Source organism: Abramis brama, assembly GCF_963993115.1.
Source record: "Abramis brama genome assembly, chromosome: 9".
Lineage (NCBI taxonomy): Eukaryota > Metazoa > Chordata > Actinopteri > Cypriniformes > Leuciscidae > Abramis > Abramis brama.
Window position 1 is genome coordinate 36,051,137 of NC_139971.1, and position 24,176 is coordinate 36,075,312.

At 39.5% G+C, this 24,176-nt stretch overlaps 3 protein-coding genes across 7 annotated transcripts in view; 2 read left to right on the forward strand and 1 right to left on the reverse strand.

Annotated features, from left to right (window-relative positions):
* Positions 1-15,947, forward strand: part of carmil2 (capping protein regulator and myosin 1 linker 2) — a 45,714-nt gene extending 29,767 nt beyond the window's left edge. For 2 of the 5 annotated variants that reach the window (XM_084124884.1, XM_084124888.1), the window contains 9 exons: positions 8,456-8,559; positions 8,743-9,520; positions 10,096-10,200; positions 10,531-10,567; positions 11,162-11,230; positions 11,525-11,872; positions 13,319-13,426; positions 15,366-15,470; positions 15,588-15,947. In XM_084124884.1, the coding sequence (XP_083981010.1) occupies positions 8,456-8,559; positions 8,743-9,520; positions 10,096-10,200; positions 10,531-10,567; positions 11,162-11,230; positions 11,525-11,872; positions 13,319-13,426; positions 15,366-15,470; positions 15,588-15,793 (1,860 nt within the window). In that variant the 3' untranslated portion in view covers positions 15,794-15,947. The remainder of the gene's footprint in view (positions 1-8,455; positions 8,560-8,742; positions 9,521-10,095; positions 10,201-10,530; positions 10,568-11,161; positions 11,231-11,524; positions 11,873-13,318; positions 13,427-15,365; positions 15,471-15,587) is intronic. The other 3 variants (XM_084124885.1, XM_084124886.1, XM_084124887.1) reach the window with 3 other exon arrangements.
* Positions 15,948-17,962: 2,015 nt separating this feature from the next.
* Positions 17,963-21,047, reverse strand: tmem170a (transmembrane protein 170A). Its single transcript, XM_084123663.1, has 3 exons — positions 20,613-21,047; positions 19,750-19,920; positions 17,963-19,656 (listed from the first exon to the last, which is right to left on the reverse strand). Exons 1-3 carry the CDS (start codon positions 20,746-20,748, stop codon positions 19,526-19,528), a joined length of 438 nt encoding a protein of 145 aa, XP_083979789.1. The 5' UTR covers positions 20,749-21,047; the 3' UTR covers positions 17,963-19,525.
* A 682-nt stretch (positions 21,048-21,729) lies between these two features.
* cfdp1 (craniofacial development protein 1) overlaps positions 21,730-24,176 on the forward strand; it is a 29,819-nt gene continuing 27,372 nt past the window's right edge. Inside the window, exons 1-3 of the mRNA XM_084123741.1 lie at positions 21,730-21,923; positions 23,053-23,185; positions 23,259-23,481. Coding sequence (XP_083979867.1) covers positions 21,857-21,923; positions 23,053-23,185; positions 23,259-23,481 — 423 coding nt within the window. The 5' untranslated portion in view covers positions 21,730-21,856. The remainder of the gene's footprint in view (positions 21,924-23,052; positions 23,186-23,258; positions 23,482-24,176) is intronic.

Below are 24,176 nucleotides of genomic sequence, written 5' to 3' on the forward strand. Positions count from 1 at the left end.
GGCCCGTCCACACCAAGAACAATAACTTAACGAAAATATAACTATATTAGCGTCCACACTAACGCATGATAATGTTCTTTTTAGTGTATGCTGCAGTTCTGTCATCTGCCACTTTAAATGCTAGCACTCTTTTAAAGCAGTTTGGATTCTGATTGGTTGTAAATGTTTTTATCGTTTATCAGATGGAACAAAACGTTCTGAAAGTTATTCCAAAGAGACCGTTCCTCTGTGCCGTTATAGTTGTGGTATAGACTCATAAGAGTCTAAAGAAAAAGACTAAAAAAGAAACCGATATCGTTATCATCAGTTATCATTGTGATTTGAACAGGCCTTTACCCTGGTTAAAGCTGTGTAATTGTGTGTGTGTGTGTGAGGTAATTTTTCCAGAACAGACACTCTCTGGAGAGTTTGGCGCCACTGTTATCACAGACATGAGCACGGAGGGATGAAAACACTCCTGTCATTTCCTCTGATCACCTGAATGAGTATGTGTGTTATATGTATATTCCTGTCAGCATGATCTGTTGGCGAGGGTGTGTGTCCATATTGTGTGACGGCCGGTCATACTCCTTGGCTGGTGAAAACCCAATGACAGGTGGTGCCTCAGGGAGAAGCTCATGTGACTGGAGAAGAGATAATGCTCTGATGGTCCAGTATATGTGTGTGTGCTTTTTTCCTGTATGACCATGCAGGGCTGTCAGCAGTGGGGGACAACCAGGCCCTGTGATGTGGGGTGTCTCTATGGGTACCGCTCATTGGTCTCAAGTAAAGACGACACACCCAAAAAAAAATGTGCCCAGTGCTCTGAGTTTTAGCAATGTCCCTGTATCCCTTTTAAATTCTCGCTGCTCCTTTATGATGGCTGCATAAGCATTTCTTTTATTACCTCTGCAGTTTTACACACCCATACACACGAACCATGTATTCCACAAAATGATGTCTGGTCACAAAATGGAATCATTCAGAAGGTGTTTCAGGAGAAGGCAATTTCTCTATGACATTTTCCACAAATGCAGTACATGCAGTGTCCATTATAATTTTTTTTATTATTATTTTTTAAAACATTACATGCAAAGATTCCAAGTGATTAGCTAACACAAAATGAAATTACCATGAAAATTAGATTGTCTTTATGGAAGCTTGTTTCCGCCACTGAATAAAGAATAAAAAATAAAAAAGGTGGTGCGACATTTTATCTCACAATTCAGATTTTTTTCACTCAAAATTGCGTGATATAAACTCGCAATTGAAAAAAAAGATCTGCGCTTGCAATTCTGATTTTATAACTCACAATTGTGAGATAGTACATCAAAATTCTGTGAAAAGAAGTCAGAATTGTGAGATATAAACTCGCAATTGGGAGAAAAAAGTCAGAATTGCGAGTTGAAGATGTATGGAATATTGTTTCTGACACAAAATAAAAAAAACAAAATTGCAACTTTATATCACGCAATTCTGACTTTATAACTCGCAATAGCGAGTTTAAATCATGCAATTCTGAGAAAAAAGTCAGAATTGTGAGTTTATAGCACACAATTTTGAGAAAAAAGTAAAAATTGTGAAATGTAAATTCGCAATTGTGAGATTAAAAGTCGCAATTGCCTTTTTAATTTTTTAATTCCATGGCTGAAACAAGCTTCCATATGTCTTCAACTCGTCTTCAACTCTTAAAGGGGTCATAACATGAGAAATCTAATTTGCTTAGATCTTTGGACATACAAGAGGTCTTATTACAACATCCTGCATGTTTCATAGCTTAAAATGTTAAAATTAAAATTTAATCAAGCTCCAAAAATGCCTCGTTTTGATATCGCGTGATCTTTGATGTCACACGTGTTAATACATTTGCATAAAACTGCCTCCAGAGCAAGACATCGACAAATAGTTTTACATCATCGCATTATAGGCCCCACCCACTGGCTTTCAGTTGCTTAATGGCTGACATTTGCCTACACTGACCCCATTATAATCACTGACGCTGTCTACGCTGGATACAGTATATAGATGTGTGTTCAGTTTCTGACATACTCCACGCACTTGAGTCTGTCGACAACAGGACAAATGGAAGAGTGAAAGAACGTAACGCATCCAGTTTGAACCGCTCGTTTGCCTCTCTGTACAGACTTCAGAAGGATCCCAGGGTCAGAAACAAGTGTATGGTTTATTTTAATGGTGTCCCGGATTATATGTTTGTGCAGAGCATTTTATTTATTTTATTTAAATGATTTAATAATGCTTTTGTCTGTAAATCTTTGTCTGTAAAAAGGCGGTTTTAAATGGATAATGTTTTCAAAACACTAACTCGCGTGCAATAGCGCAAGGGCGTTGATACTGTTTCCTATGCAATGACATTAGCCAAATATAACAGTGGCCGTTTACTGACCAGCCTTAAAGGAGCCGCGGCTTAAAAACAGATCATTTCAGACAGAGAGTCAGTTTTCCCGAATATATATATATATATATTATTGTTATTATTTATTTATTTTTTTGTAAAAAACTTTAACATTACAAGTGAACCTCAAGGAAAACATTAAAATATATATATATATATATAAAAAAAAAAAAAAAATCCATGTCATGGCCCCTTTAAAATGTCTGTGTCCCACCTTGAAATGCTGATTGTTTTTGTCTCAATCTGTCTTGACAACCTCAACTGTATTTAACTATTTAAAAATTACAACCATAATAATTTCATGATTATTTGATCATTTTAAAATCATTTTCAATTCATTAGATAAGTTTACATGCACAAATTTTCGTCAATCTGAATGAATCCAAGCCGATATCATGTTTTCATGTTTATATGAACCATAAACTTTGCAATCCAATTCACATTTTCATTCACATTTGCATCTATGTATTCTGACCAAAACTTCAGCACATGTGCAGTGCCCAGTCACCATGTTCAGAACTGGAGAAAACCACTGCTATAATGGCTTGATGACATACCTAAAAGGAAAGCTGACAAATATGTCCATTAACTGCACTCATCAAGCTTAACCATTCAACACTGTTATACAATGTAACAAGGATCAGACTTTAATTTATGGGACATATAAATTTATCAGTAACTAAACTAATATTTGGTAACCCTGTTTAACCATTTTTGCTTTAATTAATTTTTTTTTATTTAATATTTATTGCCAGAAAAAAACACAAAAAAACACACACAATATAATTAAAAAAACTGATTTGTTTAAAATGTTGCAAATCCCACATTTTGGTAAAAGGATTACAACATCTTATTATTCATACCCTCAAAAATGTTTAGTGAACCTAAGGAGGACAAACAAAATTTTATATGAGGTTTGCAACTTGAGTTTGATGATCAGCATTTTCTAAAGGTTAAGCACCGCCTTTCACTGACCACGTCTTTAGGCCCTATTTTGTACCCTATTTGTGGAAAGTGCTTATCATGTTGGATTTAATCACTTACATAGAGCTTGTAGCTTTGCCACCAGGTAAACCTAGACAGAACCCTGTGGAATTCTGGGATCACTGTCTCAACCTGACACCTTTAGACAGGCCTTTTCCAGCTTACACCATAACGCTGATCTCAGAAGAGGTAAAGAACACTACGTTCACTCCATCTCTCTGTATCTCTCCTTCTTTCCACTGAAATTTAAAGGGGAACCATCAACGGAAATCTAACGCTGTGTATACGAAGTCATGAGTCATGACATGTGAGCTGGACTGATCTTTGATCAGTGTGTCAGCTTCCTACTGCTACACTGATCCGGGAACAGATTCTTCAGACCCGAACGTGTCACTTTTACAAGACTAGACTAAGACCAGCTTAACCCGTCAGGTATTAACATTATCTAGTTTCATGTAGGAAACCGTTTTGATTTTAAAATCATTGCTAATTACTACTGATTTATGTGTAACCCAGCAGGCCATGTGAACCACACAAAAGCTTTGTTTTCTGTTTTTTTGTAATTAAACCTGAGCTGTATGGTTGCACCGTTCATGCAGTGTGTTTTATAGGAGAAAATGATCGCGTGTTATTAAGATATGTGGGAAACACCTCTCCTTGTGCCGCCTAACACAACGTGGCGCCTGCTCTCCTCCTCTTTTTGAAGATGGAGTGATGAGTGCTTTGCCTTCTCATTGGTCGAGAGGTGCTAAATGATTTATAATCCATTTCTCATGTGGTGTGCGGTGCCTCATTTGCATATGGTTGCTATAGAGCTGCAGTGGTCTCTCCCTCCTCTCTCTCTATCTCTCTCTCGCTCTCTCCATATTTCTTTCTTTCTCTTCCTGCAGAACCCAAACTGCCCGAAGGCCTCGCAGTCTGTACAGCAGCAGGAAACAGGCAAAACACACAGATCGTGCGCACCCTGTGCTTTTGTGTGTGTATAGTGTTTGTAAGCTACTGATCTGGCACAGTTAAAAAGTCAACATGCAATCAATGTTGACCCAGTTTTCTTTTTTAATTTGCATCTTTGGTCTTAATGTGAGTGAATAATATGTGCATATTATTTAATTTTTTTTACCAGTACTAAAAAAACCAACAACCTCTGAAACAACTTTACTTTTTGACTGATGTCATTAATCCCTCTTATTCCTCTCCAACCACCTGCTATTTGGAGACTACTTTTCACAATCCAGGTAAATACATCACATTATGGAAAAGAAAAATGAGTTGTGAAATGTAAATGATGTTTAATGTTGAGTTTTCAAAGTGCTACTATATTAACCTCTAGTTCAGTGGTTCTCAACCTTTTTGACTTGAAGCCAAATCAAGTATCAATTTTTTTAAAACCGTTTTTCAGTTTTAGATTAGAGCTTGGTTATTTCAATATATTAATGATTTATTATTTCAAATACTTATTGTTAATCTTGAGGCCCCTTTGGAAGTTTGCTGAGGGCTCCGACACCCTGGTTAAGAACTGCTGCTCTCTAGTCTAGTTCATTACTTAATAATCATCCCTTGTCTTCAGTGTTTTCTGTCTGACCATTATGAATACTAATATATTTGTGCTATATATGCATTATGTGCTATATTTGTCACGGGAACACACAGAGAAACAGGTGGATCCAAATACAGCATATTTATTGTCAGGGCAATCCAATTCGTAGTCATCCATGCAGGGGTCAAAATCCATTTTAGCAGTCCAATAAATAAATAAACAAGGAACAAAACAAGATCAGACGAGGAAACAGACTTCAGAAGTGTAAGTGACATACAACAATGACTCCGTGACATGAACTGAAACAGACAGGGTATTTATACACAGACACTAACGATGTGATAGGAAACAACTGAGTGCAATCACAAGTGATGGGAACAGACAAAGGATTATGGGAATTGCAGTTCTAGAGTGAATGGTGACAGGAAGGGAAAGAGACCTCTAGTGGACACCCGGAGAAACACAAACCAGACACTGTGACATAACCCCCCCTCTACGGAGTGGCTACCAGACGCTCCAAGAACAAACTACCAAACAAAACAAGAATTCAGGAGGGAGGTGGAACGGTGGAGGATCAGGGGGAGGGATGGAGGGCCAGGACCATGGAAGGGAACGGAAACGGGGTGATGGTTTAGCCGGCGGCCAGGGCGAAGCAGACGACCCATCAGACGGCCAGGGCGAAGCAGACGACCCATCGGACAGCCAGGGCGAAGCAGACGACCCATCGGACAGCCAGGGTGGAACAGACAGTTCATCGGGCGGCCAGGGCGGAGCAGACAGTCCATCGGGCGGCCAGGGCGGAGACTTCCCCTCAGGTGTCCAGGGCGGAGCAAACAGTCCATCGGGCGGCCAGGGCGGAGACGACCCCTCGGGCGGCCACGGCGGAGACGACCCCTCGGGCGGCCACGGCGGAGCAGGCTCAGGAACAGACACCGGCTCAAGCTCAGGAACAGACACCGGCTTGACGGCGGCCATCTTGTCAGGGGACACAGGCTCGGCGGCGGCCATCTTGTCCAGAGACACCGGCTCGGCAGACGCGACCTGGACGGTCTCTGGATCGGCAGACGCGACCTGGACGGTCTCTGGATCGGCAGACGGGACCTGAACATTCTCTGGATTGGCAGACGGGACCTGAACAGTCTCTGGATCGGCAGACCTGCTGTGTCTCCTCCAAGCACGCAATACAGCTAAGACAGCCTCCCTTGCCGTGGCAGGGCTGATGGTGGGTATCTCCGGGTCGATCTCTGGGATGACAGCGGGCTGCACGGGGACGACCTCCGGGATGACAGCGGGCTGCACAGGAACGACCTCCGGGATGACAGCGGGCTGCACGGGAACGACCTCCGGGATGACAGCGGGCTGCACGGGGATATCCTCCGGTACCACAGCGGCCTGTAGGGGAACGACCTCCGGGACGACAGAGAGAAGGGAAGTCTTCCTCCTCCTCTGTCGTTTCTTATGGCGAGGTGCAGGCTCTGGGCTCAACAGAACCCGCGGCGAAGGGTGCTTAGGGGAATTCAGTGCCATGGCCTCCTCAGTCTGGCGGGCCCATAAAGCAAGGCCCTCCAAAATGTTCATGCTGCTGGATCCATTTGTTGACGGAGTCATTCTGTCACGGGAACACACAGAGAAACAGGTGGATCCAAATACAGCATATTTATTGTCAGGGCAATCCAATTCGTAGTCATCCATGCAGGGGTCAAAATCCATTTTAGCAGTCCAATAAATAAATAAATAAATAAACAAGGAACAAGGAACAAAACAAGATCAGACGAGGAAACAGACTTCAGAAGTGTAAGTGACATACAACAATGACTCCGTGACATGAACTGAAACAGACAGGGTATTTATACACAGACACTAACGATGTGATTGGAAACAGCTGAGTGCAATCACAAGTGATGGGAACAGACAAAGGATTATGGGAATTGCAGTTCTAGAGTGAATGGTGACAGGAAGGGAAAGAGACCTCTAGTGGACACCCGGAGAAACACAAACCAGACACTGTGACAATATTATAACAGCTCAAAGGGCTTGTTTTGTGTATTTTTTTAGTTTTTTTTAGCCTAATCATTTCACACTTGAAAAGAATCCTGCTCCAGATTCTGTTATGATATATACATTAAGATCTATTAATCCTCACAATACTAATACAAACTAATATTTCTAAAGCCTTTGTAGAAACGATCTGCAGTATGATTTCTGCTTACAGGCAACATATTGTTAGAATAAAAGATTAATGATTGCCATCATGAAAATCATTTTGCTCATTTATCACAATCACAATGTGGTGTAATGTCATTAAAACTCTTGTATGAGAACTACCAGGACTGGCAGATCTTACAACAATCAACCTCCATGTTTGTGGCTATTGTGTTATTACTGTGGCTACATGACAGATAAACCAGTCACCACTGATGAGCACTCATACGCTCATTTAAGTGTGTGTGTGTGATGAGGCTGTATTTGAGGGGCGTAATTATATTAGGTGGGAACAGAGTCAGAAAAATTGAGGCAGGGTTTGGTTCTCTCTCGGGACACTAGGCAGATTCGCCTAAAGACAAATCCAATGTAGACAGAAACATTTCTAACTTATAAGAGAGTCTGAATCATGCCATGTTTAATGAGTAAATGTGAGTTAGTATTTTAAAAAAACACTAGTGTTTATAGCTTAGAAGTGCATTACAGCTTACCCTATGAACTTTTATTTATTTATTTTTTACACATTTTCTATGCAACATTTCTATCAACATTAACCCTAACACTAAAATCAAAGGGCACTGATTGGTTGATTACATGTTGTAGTAGTAGTTTTTAACTGTTTTTTATTTTATTTTTTTATTTACCGCTTTTAACTGTTGCTATAAAGTCTGGTTCATTCTGCAGCTTCTTCTGGCTAAAGGCCTGTTCACACCAACACGAATGTTCAGCACGAAATTCAGTCTGATTTTCGCATGCGATTTGTCTGTTCAGACCAAAGTGTAAAAAAAATGTCAGGTGATCTGAATGAAAATAGAGATTCACTCTGACAGTAGATGGCGCTTTAAAAAAAGCTGAAATAACCTGGTATCTCTGGACACAAAACACTACGTAACTGTTTCTGACACTCACTTGTCTCTGAGAAGAAAGGAAGTCAAACAGTATTTACATTCTTTCAAACAGCCATTTAGATTTTTTGTATTCACTTTGGTGCAAACTTTGTCAAATCTAGCATTGATTTTTTCTTTTCTTCCTAACGTCAACTGAGTACTTTGTAGACACCATTTTGTTTCTTTGCAAACTGACATGGAAATTGTGCACCCCATATTCCTGGAAGTTGGCTAGCTCTCAGATAGTCTGGTATTTTCACAAGTGCTTAGAAGTTTTGTGTAGATGTTTGTGGGCAGTCTGTGGGTGTGTTGTCTGAGAGTAATGTCTTGTGTAAATCATGTTAATCTTTTCATTCCATCAGGCTAAAATACAGTTTCCCGTTCGAATAAAACATGTAGTAGATTTTAATTGGGTGAATGACCTTTTGTTTGTGTGTCTTTGTATGTGTGCAGGAGCAGGCCGCTGAAAGCGAGAATGAGGCCAATGAGAACATGGGGAGGGTTGATGAAGGTGTAGAAGAGTTCTTCACCAAAAAAATCATCCCTGATGACACCCTGTGAGTACACAACACATACAAAAACACTCAAGTATGCAAAACAATGTTAATACAACACAGATATTTTTCATAGAACTGGAATTAATGACGGCAAATGATTAAAACATGATCTCTAACAAAAAAATATCCTTATCGGTTGTCAAAAGACATTTCCCATCATGCCTCTCCTCTCCTCGTGTTCAGAAAGCACCAGAGGGAGGAGCCCCTCATTAAAGCACAACCTGCAGAGCCCACGTGTGTCACAACTGTCCCTCCTACCACCTCCACTACAACCCCCATCCCCACCACAGCCCCCTCCAAAAACATTAAGAAGAAGTTTGGTGACTTTTTCGCTTTTAAGAAAGTCCGTGCAGGTCGAGGGGCCAAGGGTGACGGTGGTCCCGAGGGCAAGGCCAAAAAGACTTCAATAGTTGATCTCATCCGACCACTCCGGGAGGCAGCACGTGCAGAGAAAGAGCGAGAAAAGGAAAGGGAAAGAGAAAAAGAGAGGGAACGAGAGAAGGAGAAGGAGAGGGACAAAGAGAAACTGGATGAGGAAAACGTAGTCAAGGCGGCCACAACCACGGCCACCCCCACCATCCTCACCATCACAGATTCCACAACAACTGCACCAATTAATGAGGACAAAATGTCACCCAGAGCTCCATCACCTGCCCCCACACCTGCACTGATCCCACCTGCATCCACTTCCATACCTCCTGCCTCATCCCCATGCAAAACTGAAGAGGCCCCAATACTGTCCCCTGCTGCACCTCCTACTCCCACCAAAACCCCCAGCCCGGTCCCAGGTGTGTCACCCTCAGAATGGGAGAAGAGCCGGACCCTGGAGAAGAGTCGCACCCCAGATGGAGAGCGGAGGCCCAAACCCATCCGTCGCTCTCTCAGAGAGGGCAAATCACAGTCCCTCATCCTGCTTTCAGAGGTCTTGCCAGAGCAGGACGGCACAGCCATGCACGCTAAGGTATTTGAGCAGTGGTTCTGATTAAGTTAGACTAGATGTTAATTGAATGAAGATTATTAAATGTTTAGAGGCCGATTACTTATATTTGGTTATTTATAGGTTAAATCGTAGGCCAAAAACTGTGTCCGATTGGCTGATTTTTAAGTGCATTTTGAGTAAATATTGTGTGAAAAGGTTTCATTTAAGACCTTACAATAAGAGTACAATGGCAGTACCATGGTACTTTTGGTGTCAGATGGTACACATTAAAAAGTCATTGTCTTATCTCTATTTTAGTTTTGTTTTCCAGTAAAATAGATATAAAATAATCAAAAGAAAACTTAAACCCATTTTTAATATGACTTCTGTCTGCTAATGCTGAAGACAGTGAGTCAGTTTTAAATAGATTGGTCGCTGTTGGCTCCTACCCCAAAAGCCCTCTGGATGAGAGGGTGCCGTCATTTTTAGAGGTTCATATTGACTCTTGTTAGATGGCTGATCTCACATCCTAAAAAGTTCTCTAAAAAAAAATTATATAAATGTTTCTTGTTCTATTTGTAATGTTCTAAGAATTAAATTTTCGGGTCATTGTGTAGAAACATGCATCGGAGAGCTCATCCAGCTTTGAACAGCGTCTCCATGTTATGCTTCACCGCATGGGAGTCACCAAAACATCTCCTACCGACACCAAACAGAGCCAGGTAAGTGTGGCTATTTCATTGATTCTTCCAACTTTTTATTGTGAAAAACAGATACCACTTTGAACTGAATTAATCGAAGAACTCTGTTCTCTTCTCTGAAGACCTTTTAAACTTTATTAATGGTCATAAATAATGTACTGTTATTGGATTTGGTGCTGCATAAATGCCTCATATCAAGCAAAAACACCTTTCCCCCAGTAATATATGCTTACTCTGCTAAAACCGCAGTATCAAAGTAATCGCTTGCATGAAAAAAAGGTCTGGGTGAATTAGAGATTATACACTTACTTCACTAGGCATCTGATTTAAACCAGTGTTATCCTCTTACAGAGCAAGGATGAGGAGCTGAGGAAAGCCAACTCTGAGGGTAAGACACATTATTCAGCTACAGTATGTAGACCTTGTGTTGGGATGTGAGAATTTGCTGCACTGGTAGTGCTGCGTCAGCACATCTGAGTTTTGACAGTGGTGATCTCAGGGTTTCTGTAATGGGGTTTCAGGTGTGAATGCTAGAGAGTCACATGATGGTGTGGCATATGTGTGCTTCTAATGTGTTTAGGTCATTCACTGATTGTGAGATGCAAAATATAATGAAGTTTCTCTTCTTACCTTAATTCATGTTGCAAGTCTTTGTTTTCTTTGAAATCCTTTTGATTTATCATACGTTTATGTTAATATATCTATATACCATCCCTGTGTGTTATATTTTGTAAGTCTAGCCAAAGGCCATATGTCTGCACATAATTCTATGATTAATGCAAACAGCAAAATATCCAATTTAAAGGCAGTTTCAATTTCCACAGGAACTGCCCTGAAATCCTTTTCCTTAATCTACTTTCAGTGCATTTATTCTTAAGCATTAGCACAGCTCAGCATGTATTTGGTGTTGATGTGAAGCATTTTTGCATGGGTCTGTCAAGCCATTTCTTCTATTATTCAGTACACTTTGCTTGCTTTTTAGGGGCCATACTTGACAAACCTGAGCCTCCGCCTACATTTATGAAACCTCGCACAATGTCCACCTCATCAGGTAAGAAATGAATCACCCAGCTTCAGTAATTTTCATTGTAGTGATGACTGTTAAAGTTGCAATGAAACTGGAGCAGCGACATTTTTTCGTATTGTGATGTACATCTGAGTGAAAGAATGTAGGGCAGGGACATTGTTCTATCCATCAGTTTTTGATTGGATAGAGGAAAATTTGAATGCGAATTTTGATTAAGAATTACAAGGTCAGAAAAAAAAGAATGAATTGTTCACAATCAGGTAACATTCATTTAGTGAATTTATTTCATGCTGACTTTAAACCTCCTATTTTCTCCAGACACCAGGCGACCAACCCGAGTGACCCCGAGTGTTACAGACTTCCACCGTACAGAAAGGCCGCTACTTCCAGAGCGTCCTATAGGCCCGTTGCCCCCTAAACCGGCCATGAAACCCATTCTACTTCCCGGTAGTGAGGCAGCACGGACAGCCACAGTCACTCCCAAGATCCCCAGCCCTTCTCAGGATGGTCAGGCAGAGGTGTCCGAGACCATCTCTCACTCCCAGCCCCAGGAGGAGCCTCCGACCCCATCTCCCCGCAAAGAGACGCCTCCAGCCCCCTCGCCACGGAGGATCCTCAGCACGGATATCAGAGAGCGTGCAGAGAGAGCACAATCCGTCACTGAAGGTTTGCCTCTCTGTCAGTCTAGTGGGGATGATGCAGCATGCAGGGTTTGGATGGCTAGTTTTCATGTAATATGCTGTTGAAAATTCGTTTTAAGGGGATTGTTCACCCAAAACGTAAAATTCTACTTTCTCACCCTCTTAATATTTTCTCACCTTCAAGGTGTGTGTCAAACTTCAACTTATTTTAGAGAGTGCAAGATTATCAGTAAATAGTGACTTCACAAATGACTTGATATGTAGCGCAACATGAGTAATGTCGACTACTTTTATGGTATTTCCCTGCACCACTTTTCAGTGTTTCGGGCTATGGCTAATGAAATTATATATTGTAGTGAATGTGAATTCACTTACTTTATCGAATGGGATGCTGTAAAAAGAAAGTACAATGCAGAAAAATAACAAGAAATGTATTTTTTATTGAGTTGTCCTCATGGCCTTAAAAAAATAACTATAAAATGTGACAAGTGTTGTCCAGTTCACAAACAAATGACTCTCATGAACCAGTTCTTTTTAGTGAATCAAAAACACCGAACAACCAGGTTAGTCCAGTTCTCAAAACAAATTACTTTTATGAGCCAGTTATTTTAAAGAATGGGTCTCTTGGTCGTTTCATGGATGGATGGATGGATGGATGGATGGATAGATAGATAATGATATTTATTTGAATATCTCTTCAATTGATTGACAGTCTGTCTTCTATTCTGCTTCTTTCTTTTCACTTTGTTTCATGCATGCACTCGGCCTTCATGATATCCATCCCTGTCTAAATAAATTTATAATAATAAAGTAGGGCCACATAATGACTCAACTAGTGTCTGTTTTCATTCAACACCTCCCTCGATGGCTGATCTTAAAGCTCTCAGAGTCCAAACACAATTCAGTTAGCCCTATCCCATCAGTAATTCAATGCTTGTGAAACTGATGCAGCAAATGGGCCCTGATGAAAATGCATTCATTCTTTTGAGTGTTTGTCCAAAATACTCTTTGTATCTCCAAATGTTATCTTAGTGCAATAACCACATAAGTGAGAATATGAATATTGTGATAATGAGATAAGCTGAACATCCCCTGGCGGTGTCAAGTGTTGCGTACGTGTCAGCATTTTCTGTGGACAGTGAGTAGCCTGTCATTTTATTCTTTATTTTCATTCAAGTTCCACCCTTCCTCCATACATCCTGATGCAGATATTTTTCTCATTTGTGAATCTGTTGTAAATGACTTTTTGATGTTCATAGCTGTGGAGCAGTGATAGCTCCTACGCTTATGACATAAAGGGTCACAGGTTTGAATCCTGACTGTAATGTTCCCCAATTTCTCCCATTTCCACCATCAATCCTCCCTGTCCTATATAATAAAAGGCATAAAACAGCCCTAAAATACATTGTGCTGTATTGTGTTCATGTCTTTTATAAGAACGGACACAGTCTGACCGTATTTCCTCTCATAGAGACCCTCCCTATTCCACGGCCCCGCATGAAGCCCTCTACCCAGCGCCGTGCCGTGTCTGTCCATGAGGATTCACTCCTCCAACACGCCACCATGCTTGACCCTGAGGGTGAGCCTCTGATGTCTCACAACTGTCACTCACAATATGTCATCTTGTGTTTCTGAGCAGCGCTCTGAATGATTCCACACGAGTAATATGAGGGAGATGTTTGAAGAGTAATAATGTAATGCTGCTTTAACTGTCAATGTGTCATTGATTACACATTGAAGAAGATATATTGCTAGTAAGTTGCAGGTATTATTAGGAGTAATGTGTCAAACAACTTTTTAGAGTCAACTAGCATATAGGCTAACACTACCGTTCAAAAGTTTGGTGTGTGTAAGATTTGTTTATGCTTTTGAAATAAGTCTCTTATTCTCACCAAGGTTGCATTTATTTGATTAAAATGATAGTAAAAACTGTAATTTATATAATTTGTATAAAATGTAATTTATTCCTGTGATAGCAAAGCTGGATTTTCAGCAGCCATTACTTTTTAGTGTCACATGATCCTCTAAAAATCATTCTAAAATGCTGATTTGGTGCTCAAGAAAGATTTACTTTCATTTGTGCTGCTTAAAGGTCCCATTGCATGAAAATTTCACTTTATTTTTTTAAACCTTAATATGAGTTTTCCCTAGCCTGCCTATGGTCCCCCAGTGGCTAGACGTTTTGATGGGTATAAACCAAGCCCTGGGTATTTTTGAGAAAATGAAAGCTCAGACGGGCAAATCTAGAAATCTTCCTCTTATGTCGTCACAAGGGGAAAGGTTACCTCCCCTTTCTCTTCTTTGCCCGCAAAGAGAATTTGGCCCGCCCATGAGAAAATGAGCTGCGCGGGTGCGATATTGTTTTTTCCTGGAGAGACATCATGGCTTGCAAACGAGCGAAGCATGGCAGTTGCTCAGTGTTTGGATGTACAAATGAACACAAAAGTATTTTTTTAGTTCCTTCATCCGAGCCTCCGAAGAACCAGTGGGTTATGTGAATTTCTGATGTGTAATTGTTCAAGATCAGACAGATAATCTTTCTCTCAAAGTCGTTCAATACTGTTTATGCATCAGTAAATCAAGCCAGTGACTAAACGATCAACTTCACGTCGTTTCTCTTAGTAGGATGAAAATAATCTTACTTAAACTGTGATTAATATATTTACAGAAAGCGATCAAAGAACAATCCCTTTCCAGTCGCCCAAGCTGTCAATCACACACAGAGCGAGTTTATCTGGACACTTGCCAAAACTCATTATGAAATCAATGACGCTGTTACACTGCACAACGAAGCTCTTACAGTACTTACCTCATGTTTGCATTGGTGAAAGCATTAGTGAGAGTGCAGAAACTGCGTTGCAATGATAAGATCTTCATTCACGCGATCAACAGGCTGTCATCTGCTCAATGCTCATCACTGCAACCTTTTATGTGATGGAATAGATCTAAATACTTAAAAAACTTCTCACGATTCGTTAATCCCGATAGCTGTAATAGTAAAAACGTATAATAGCTGTAATAGTAAAAGTTTTTGAGAGAGATCCACATGTAATGCTAGATATTTCATATGCAAGCATGTCAGCCAATCACAGCAGTGGGCGTTTACACTGAAGTCTCACAGCTGACACGCCCCTTCAAACAGAGCGTTTAAATCAGAGGCTAAAATCAGGCTAGGAAATATGCCTTTTATTTCTAAATTATAACAACTTTTGATCTAAAAAACATACTAACATTATAAGGGCACCCCAGGAAACATTCTAAAATAATAAAATAATCCATGCAATGGGACCTTTAAAGGAATAGTTTACTTTAAAATACAAATTCTGTCATCATTTACTCACCCTCAAGTTGTTTCAAACCTGTATGAATTTCTTTCTTCCGCTGAACACAAAAGAAGATATTTTTAAGAATGTCGGTAACCAGACAGTTGATGGACCTCATTGACTTCCATAGTAGGAAAAAAAAAATACTGTGTGTCACTTTTCAATGATGGCAGTTGTTATTACGGCCTCTTTCAGAGCTAAAGGCAGCGCTGCCAAGACGGCAGAGGTCACCGGGGGGGAAGCGAGTGAACCTGGGGGAACTGACGCCCTGCTCAGAGGATTTACCTGAGGGTGAGGAAGGTGAGCGGAGGAAGAGATTAACTCCACTCCGACACCATTATAAATACAGTTTGCGCAGAACTTCCATTAGACATCTTCATCATGTGCTCATCATGTGTTCATCATGTGCATTCACAGTGAAATCTCAGGAGAAGGAGGACAGCACTGATCAGACGGACAGCACAACAGTCACAAACAGCAAATCAGAGCAGAGCCCATCCGGGCCCAGCGAGCAAGTGACCAACCAGGAGAGGAGCGAGACAGTCTCAGAGGAGCACACAACACAGGGAGAAACATCAGACCAAAGAACTGAATCCCCCTCACCTGAGACACACATGGACTGACCCTGCGCAAATCTATTTTCTATGTGTACCTTTGCCTTGCACGCCAGATTATGTACAAAAGAATGAATTATGAACAAATGCGTTTAAAAAAAAAAAGAAGAGTAAATCAATACCTATACTTGTTAATAATGATTAAAAGTGAATTCTGTTGTGTCATTACGAGTCCTGACTTTTTTCATGGATTTATCCCTCTTCCCTTCCTCAACACCGCTTCCATTTCTTGTGAATCAAAGGAGGTTTGGCAATGAAACGTTTGCCGGTGCGATTTGATTAAACTTACCAACATTACAACATGTAAAAAGAGAGTAAATCTAAGGTTATGATATATTTTGCAGTCACCCCAGTAGCACCTCTATCTATATGAATTATAGGCACATAGCTTTTTAGCTCCCTGCATATGTTTGGAAAACATTTATTTAATATGTGTATTACATCACATACTGCAAGTATATTCAAGATTTTATTGTAGAAATGGCTCTAAACCTGATATTGCAATGTAAACCACATTGAAACATTTAGAAGGTCTACAATTACAAAATAATAAGGGACATTAAATCATGCAATAGCCATTTTTGAGATCATAGATGACCCCTTATTTTGGTTGTATATTACAACCAAATATACAAAACATTATGACCAGTCTTACAGGTGAAGCGAATATCATAGATAATATCTCCTAACAAGGCCACATATTAAAGGTGGGGTATGTGATTCTCTTTTTTGTCCATTTTTTCAAAATCACTTGAAATCCTATTCCTAACCCACTTACAGCCACTGAGTTAGAAGCACTGAAATGAAAATTAAGCAATTTAATCATCTGTGGAACGGGCAGGACTCGAAAAACTCCAGCCAATCATTTCCAAGACCACCTAGAATCATTGGACATTAAGTTCGTCAATCAAACGGTCGTACCATACCCCCCTCCCCCTCCCTCCACATGAATGGGTGGAGTCAGGGCCAGCGTTGGAGGAAAGAAGGTAGGACCATTTGAGTTGTGTATTTTCAAAATCTGCCGGCCGTTTTGCAAATCCCATACCCTACCTTTAAGGTTTGGGTAGAATAGATGGTAACCAAACAATTAGTTATAATCTACATGTTGGATGCAGGAGAAATGGGCAGTAATAAAGATCTGAGCGACTTTGACAAGGACCAAAAATGTTATGGCAAGGCGACAGGGTCAGAGTATCTCTGAAATGGCAAAGCTACATTTCAGCCACAAACCGGCGACAGGGTGTTGGGCGCCCAAGGCTCATCGATGCACGGGGGCAATAAAGGCTATCCCGTCTTGTCTGGCACAAGTTTGTAATTTGAATGATGGTTACAGGAGGAATGTGTCACAACACAGTGCATCACACTGATGCGTATGAGGCATAACTGCAAACCAATCAGAGTCCCCATGATGGCCCCTGTCCACGGTCGAAAGCGCTAACAATGGGCACACGTTGTCAGAACTGAACCTTGGAGCAGTGAAAGAAGGTCGCCTGGTCCAATGAGTCACGTTTTCTTTTATATCATGTGGAAGGCCATGTATAAATGTGCTATTGACCTGGGGAAGTGATGGCAATGGACAATGTTCTGCTGGGAAACCCTGGGTCCAGCCATTCATGAGGTTGTAAATTTGACAGCATTAGGTAGGTGGTCATAATGTTTTGGCTCATCTATGTACATTGTAGGATTTTTTAAGGTAATTATGGTAAAGTGATAACGCTAAAATCAGTGTTTTCCAAACCTGCTGGCATAAAAAAACCCTGGTGTTTTAAAAATAGTTTTTTCACTTCATATTACAATGTCCTTTAATTTCAATACAGAACTGGGCCTCTGTTAGCAGAAAAGCCCACATGATTTGAGTCATCACGCTGCGTGTGTTTCTGCAGCACATTACTCTCTTCAGTACACAGCAAGTGGCGGTTGTGCAGATTTGGCTGGTGAATGTTAATGGAACACAGGAGAGCCATCTGTGAGTGTGGAAGTGCTGGAGAACACAGAAGCATCACTAAACCACAGATGAGAGTGGCGTGAGTAAACCGCCCTCCGCTTGGAATGAAACCAAATTGTTTTTACTACTCTTCCAGCTGATATTTTCTTATCTGAGGCACACGTTTACCTTCCTGTCCAACATATTACACCCCAAACCAAAGGATAATACGTTAATATATCAAAACAAGGTGGTGTTATTATAATCTAAACCATTTTATTTCATGAAAATACTAGCAATTGGCACTTATTATACAGTAAGAAAATTAAACTTGCCCAGAAAAAAATTAATGGAAAGTTTCACGTCGCAAAGAGCAAATCCATTTCTCAACAAGACCATACAATCAAAGACAAACCACAAAAACAATGAGCAGTCACTCCACCATGAATGATTTGACTTTAGAAAAATAAATCCATTTGTGCAATTGAGAGACCATAGGCTCAGACAAATAAAGCATAGCTTTCAGTGCGTCCCACGAATGTTAGCGCTCCAATCATAAAAGATGAACTCACTTCCAGAACACAAGAACTTCCTGAGGGCTTGTAATACGGGAGAACACAAGTCTACAAATGCTTATACTGAAGAAATGTAAAACTAATATTTGAGAACTAAATTTGGTTTAGATGTCAGGCTGAAAATTCCTCAGATTAGTCTTAAGATCATATTCGTATTCCTTTCAGCTTTACACCTCTTGCTGTTAATGTAACAAGAATAAGGGAGAACATCTAAATGAGTGACTATACTTTTTTTTTGCAATGTAAGCATATTATTTTATATACTTCTGCACATAAACTTGGGTTTCTGATATTATTTTGTACATTCTGTAGTAATTTAGTTCGATTTAGTCATTAAACATCTTCCCACTTGAGCTTTCTCAAAAATAACAATATCTGAAACGTATAACAGCTGTAGATTAGTGTTATCATTTCTTTGGTGAAGATTTAAGTGATTCTATATATGGTTTCAGCTGAAATCTGGTTTACATTCGCATATTAGGCATAAGAGGTGAGAATCTTATGGGCAAACAAGTGTCAAAGCAAGATTATATCACTCTAATATATACAGAAATATTCAATGTGAAGGCCAAATCCTGGAGCCCACTTGGAAAACAAATTCTTAAAGACTTTGAATGTAAAAACCACAAAATCTTGTGCTGTGATACGATTACAATGTCAAAGTCCACAGACAAGTGTGTTCAACTGTAATCTCTATAAAATATGCCCACAATCGGGGCAAATTATACAGAAAACAGTGTGAAGAAGAGAAACAAATTGAAGTTTCTAGCCTTTGGCCTAAAGGATTCATATAATCAGTGCAAAGTGAATGCAAGTTGTTCCTCTCGAGCGTAATTTAAGAGCAAGCTGGGATAGGCTTTAGTATGTACATTATATGAGTCTTTACCTCATCCAAAATTTTATAAAAGACTAATTTAGTGTTAAGAAAGGAAAATTAAAAGAAACTAACAAACAAAATGTCATCCATAATGATCAATAAAAAAAAAAAATACACGTGCAAGATGACTCCACCTGTAACAAGTCTAACTCTGCTTTAAAGGTAGCTCATAATGTTTCATTTTCAAATGAAATGTTTCATGTTACTCCATGCACTCATCAGAAACCCGTTTGGAAAAAGATACCACTGTTCTGTATCAAAGGAAACCGTTGGGTCTGTTTGGGAAGTAAGGCCTCCATGTTTTGCATATGACGCCCAGGGTGACTCTCCTCGCGATGGCAGTCTGGTGTGCCAATGTCTGAGTGCTACAGGGTCGCCAGCACTCTGAAGAAGGAAATGATAAAAACACACAACGACTGTCCCACTCCAAACACCAACGCCTCCAAGGAGAACATACTCTTCCCGGCCGCCTTATAGACTCCTGCTATAGCTGCACCTGTAAGAAGACATTTTGTATATCTATACGCATTTCATATCCATTATTTATGACATATTTCAGATGTAACTACACGAAAAACAAGCTACATACTAGTGAGAACCCCTCCAAAGAGCGGGCCGATGATGGCCATGAGCAGGATGCCGATTGGGAAAAATCGTGCCACCTTATGTCTGCGGAGTGTTGCCAGAGCGAGGAGGGCGACAGGCAGGTGGAACATCAACGAGGACACAACAGCCCACAGGAACACCCCATACCACATCTCTGCAAAAAAGAAGAAGGAAAGACATCACACAGTGGCATGAAGAAACACATTCAAAGCCTGAAGATCAGCCAACAGAGTCTGTCAAATCTTCCCACGCCTGTGATGTAAACATCTCCCGTGGAATCTAAGAAAATATCTAAATGACTGGCATCATGGAATTTAAGACTGATAGTTAGTGGTGAAGCGTCATTTGTTATATTACAAGCCTGTACTGTAATCCTGTAAATTAAATATTCAACTCCATATTTCTGTCACACAACTTGAAGAAGATAGACACACAGAAAGGTAGACAGGTGGATGAATGAAATGGTAGACAGATGGCTAGAAAGACTGTGTTAGACAGATAGAAAGAACAACAGATATATAGAAAGAACAACAGATAGATAGATAGACAGACAGACATAACGATAGATAGATAGATAGATAGATAGATAGATAGATAGATAGATAGATAGATAGATATCCACCTCTCAGTAACACCATCATTTCAGCAAACAAAAGTAACATTAGCCGGACAAGCTAACACACTAGCATTAGTTGCTAACCCATTACCAGTTTGAAAGCTTGACCACTTTTTCACTGTAAAGTCATACAAATCATACAACACAATAATAGTATCTGAATCTCATAGTAGCACAAACATGAGCTGATCAAACTGATGAGTAATGTCGGCTGTGGCGTGGAGACTCACCGGAGAAATCGCACAGAGAGGTGTCGTTCCTCCCGCAGGTCGCATTTGTCCTCGGTACCAAATTCAAACTGAGGATCTGCTGAACGAATCCCATCTCCACGTCCTGAATTTCTCTTAAGATCAACACTGCGATCATGCGTGAGAAAAGTGTCAAATCCGAATAACAGCATTAGAAAAGGAATGTGGGCTTGAGCAGAGCGTTTGTTTTTAGCACAGATGCTCTTCCATCGGCATCAACGTCCGCTTCAGCTGCGCAAACCCGATGAGTGCGCGGATTTACTCTCATTAAACTAAAAGCACTGCCGATGCTCTGTAACACATTTGAAAAACCGGGAAAATTAGTTTTAACGACCACAACTGTGTCAGGTTTGACGTTTGAGAGATTATCTAGCTGTCACTTGCGATTTGCGACAGGCTTGTGGGCGGGGCCTGTGTGGTTGTAGCGCATGTCCCTTCGCGGTATCCATGAAGCATGACTCACATATCATATGGATAGATCGTGACTGTCTTTTGCTAATTCTATTCTATTCTATTCTATTCTATTCTATTCTATTCTATTCTATTCTATTCTATTCTATTCTAAAGTTGTGGAGTGTTGAAATAGCCAGGCAGGCAGAATATGAAAAAATAATTGACCGTAGGCTGTTGTTATTTATATACTATATTTTGTTATTATTACTTTTAATAATGACCTTAATGATAATAATTTCCCTTTGATTACCTTTAATAATAACCCCGTTTATTATTATTGTTGTTGTTAATAATAATAATAATAATTATAATAATATTATATATATATATATATATATATATATATATATATATATATATTTATTATTATTATTATTTTTTTCTGTCAGATTTTTGTAATTTATTTACTGTATTACGTTTAATAATTACCTTAATAATACTATTTTACCTTTAATTACCCGTAATAATAAAAATCAAGTTATTGTTATTATTATTGTTAATACATATTTAAAAAAAAACATTTTCTGTCATTTCATTTTTAGTACAAGGTTGGTACAACCTAACAAAGAACTTGAAGTTGAAAAGAAACGACTATTCTCTGGACTCTGAAGGCCGATGAGGCATTGAGTCTTTTATAGATCAGATGATGCTAGCAAGCTAACATGCTCTGCGTCTAGTAAAGCTAGCTGGTTAGCCACAGTCTTTCTTGTGATTGTTCTCGACTATTCATCTGATTTTGCCGGTGATACAGCAGACCACACAGAAAAATAATAATGAATTATTCGGATTACGACTCGGATGGTTATTCCTCAAATGAGGATAAAGACTACGTCCCTTCTGGTAAGAGATTTTAGCATGAAGTTAGCATGGTTGTAGCAAGAGCACAGATATAGCTAAGCCGTCTGTGCTTTATATATCTAACGTTACACATGTAACGTTACTGCTTCACTTTTTCTTTTACATTATGATAGTGATATCATATGCAAACACAATTGCACAAAAAGTATCAATATATAAATATTTTGATTCATATATTTATCTAGACAATGACTTCTCTCAGTATTATCTATTCTAGAGTGTAAAAGGTATATTTATTAAGATCCCTCTTTGAAGATCGCAAGTGTTTTATGTGATCAGATCCAAGCAATGATTAATAGTTATTCCTTTCTGATAGATGTCCATTTGGCTGTGACAGTGATGAGAAGGATGAAAACAATTACTGATATAATTCACCAAAACCCCTGCTGGTCTTTTATGGTCCTGTCGAGCAGTCTGAATCTTAGAAGTGCTATAAATTGGTTTGCATCATGAAGCACTGGAGGCTCTTCAGTGGGTAGAAGAGATCCAACCTTTAAACATATAGTGACTTGTTCAGATTCATTTTCAGCATTAACACGTGTAAGTGCTCAATCTATGTCCAGGCATGATTTAATATAAAAGCCACGGAGAGCCTGTAAAGAAAATGCCGTTTGGGAATAATTATTATTTGTGTTGCATTTTATGTGTGTGTATATGTAGGGGTGGAGGTGGACTGGACAATCTAAATAACTAAAGGACTAAATAAAATGACTTTATTAATTTAATAAATGATGGGAAAGGAGGAGGTGGCATCTATATATTAAAAAACAAGCTGGTACTGAGAGGAGAAAAATATTGGACCAGAAGAAAGGACATTCTATGAGAAATATTCCCACTCATAGTGGAATTTAGGTCATTGGAATTAGAAATCCTGCCACTTCACATTTTTCTGCTCCAAGTAATTTTAAAACACACTTTTAGGTTATTGAAATTGACAGAAGCCCTTTTTAATAGTATTTATTTATTTTTCTTTTCGAACAGCATTGCACCAGTCCAGCAATGCATAGGAAATTTAGGCAATAATGCATCGTTAGTTGGTATGTTTATTTAGTCTCAGGGTCATAAATATGATTCATTCACATTGGTTTATTTTTTTCCTTTTATTGATCAGATGATAATCTGAGCGAGGATGACATGAGTGAATGTGTGAAGGAGGACGCACTGGAAGGGGAGGATCACAATGAGCAGCAGTCAGGACATGTGAAGATGAAGAAGAAGAAAACTAAAGCAGACATTCCTATGAGGTGACGTATATTTTAAACTCAACTAAATTCTTAAGTAAAATGATCTTAAGTAAAATTGTCCTTATTTCCAAAGAAAAAGGAAAAAAGGAGGCCTCAAACTGGCAGAAGATGGGGAGGGAGGTTCGGCAGGCCAGCAGGAAGATGAAGATGAGCCAGAAGAAGATCATTTTGTAACCAAGTCAAGAGGGGACAGTGACGTTAAGCAGAAGAAGAAAGCAGATGATCTTTGGGCTAGTTTTTTGAGTGATGTCGGCCCTCGACCCAAAGCATCAGCTCCGAGTGCAGACTCTCAGCAGGTAACTTAAGAAACTTAAAGGGATAGTTCATCCAAAAATGTATTAAATTAATTAAATTGAAATTCTGTCATCATTTCTGTCGGTAACCAAACAGTTGATGGGCCCCATTGACTTAAAAACTATGAAAGTCAATGCCCATAAACTGCTTGGTTACCCATATTCTTCAAAATATCGTCTTTTGTGTTCAGCAGAAGAAAGAAATTCATACAGGTTTGGAACAACTTGAGGGTGAGTATATGACAGAATTTTCATTTTTGGGTGAACTATCCCTTTAAGTAAAAAAAAAAAATTCAGACTTCTGTTTAATTTGATGCAGATGTGTTGGGAAAACCGGTTAGTTACCATGAAATCAAAATTGACATTTCTTTTTTGTTGTATTTTTTTAAATAAATGATTTATCTCTGCACATTTTTTTTTTCATTTATGTGCTCTTGTAATCTTTAATCAAAATAACCCCCTCCTTCTTGCTACAACATCTTTTCTTTTCTCTGATGATGTGTTTAATGGTGTGAGGGCAGGACAACCTGTCACTCACATGAGATCAACCAATAGCAAAACACAACTCTCCACCCATCCAATCAATTCCCGATGGACAAATCCAAGTCCCGCCCAAAAGGTTTTTTCTTGTTTGAGAAGCCATTTCATTTGAATACACATCAGAATAGGGAAGAACAGACTATTTCAACTTCATTGCA

Excerpts from the sequence above, each read along its gene's own strand:
- tmem170a (XM_084123663.1), bottom strand. The coding sequence starts at position 20,748 with ATGATCGCAGTGTTGATCTTAAGAGAAATTCAGGACGTGGAGATGGGA. Across the intron at positions 19,921-20,612 it reads CTCTCTGTGCGATTTCTCCG|AGATGTGGTATGGGGTGTTC; the intron begins GTGAGTCTCCAC and ends TCTTTTTTGCAG. Across the intron at positions 19,657-19,749 it reads CTTTGGAGGGGTTCTCACTA|GTGCAGCTATAGCAGGAGTC; the intron begins GTATGTAGCTTG and ends GTCTTCTTACAG.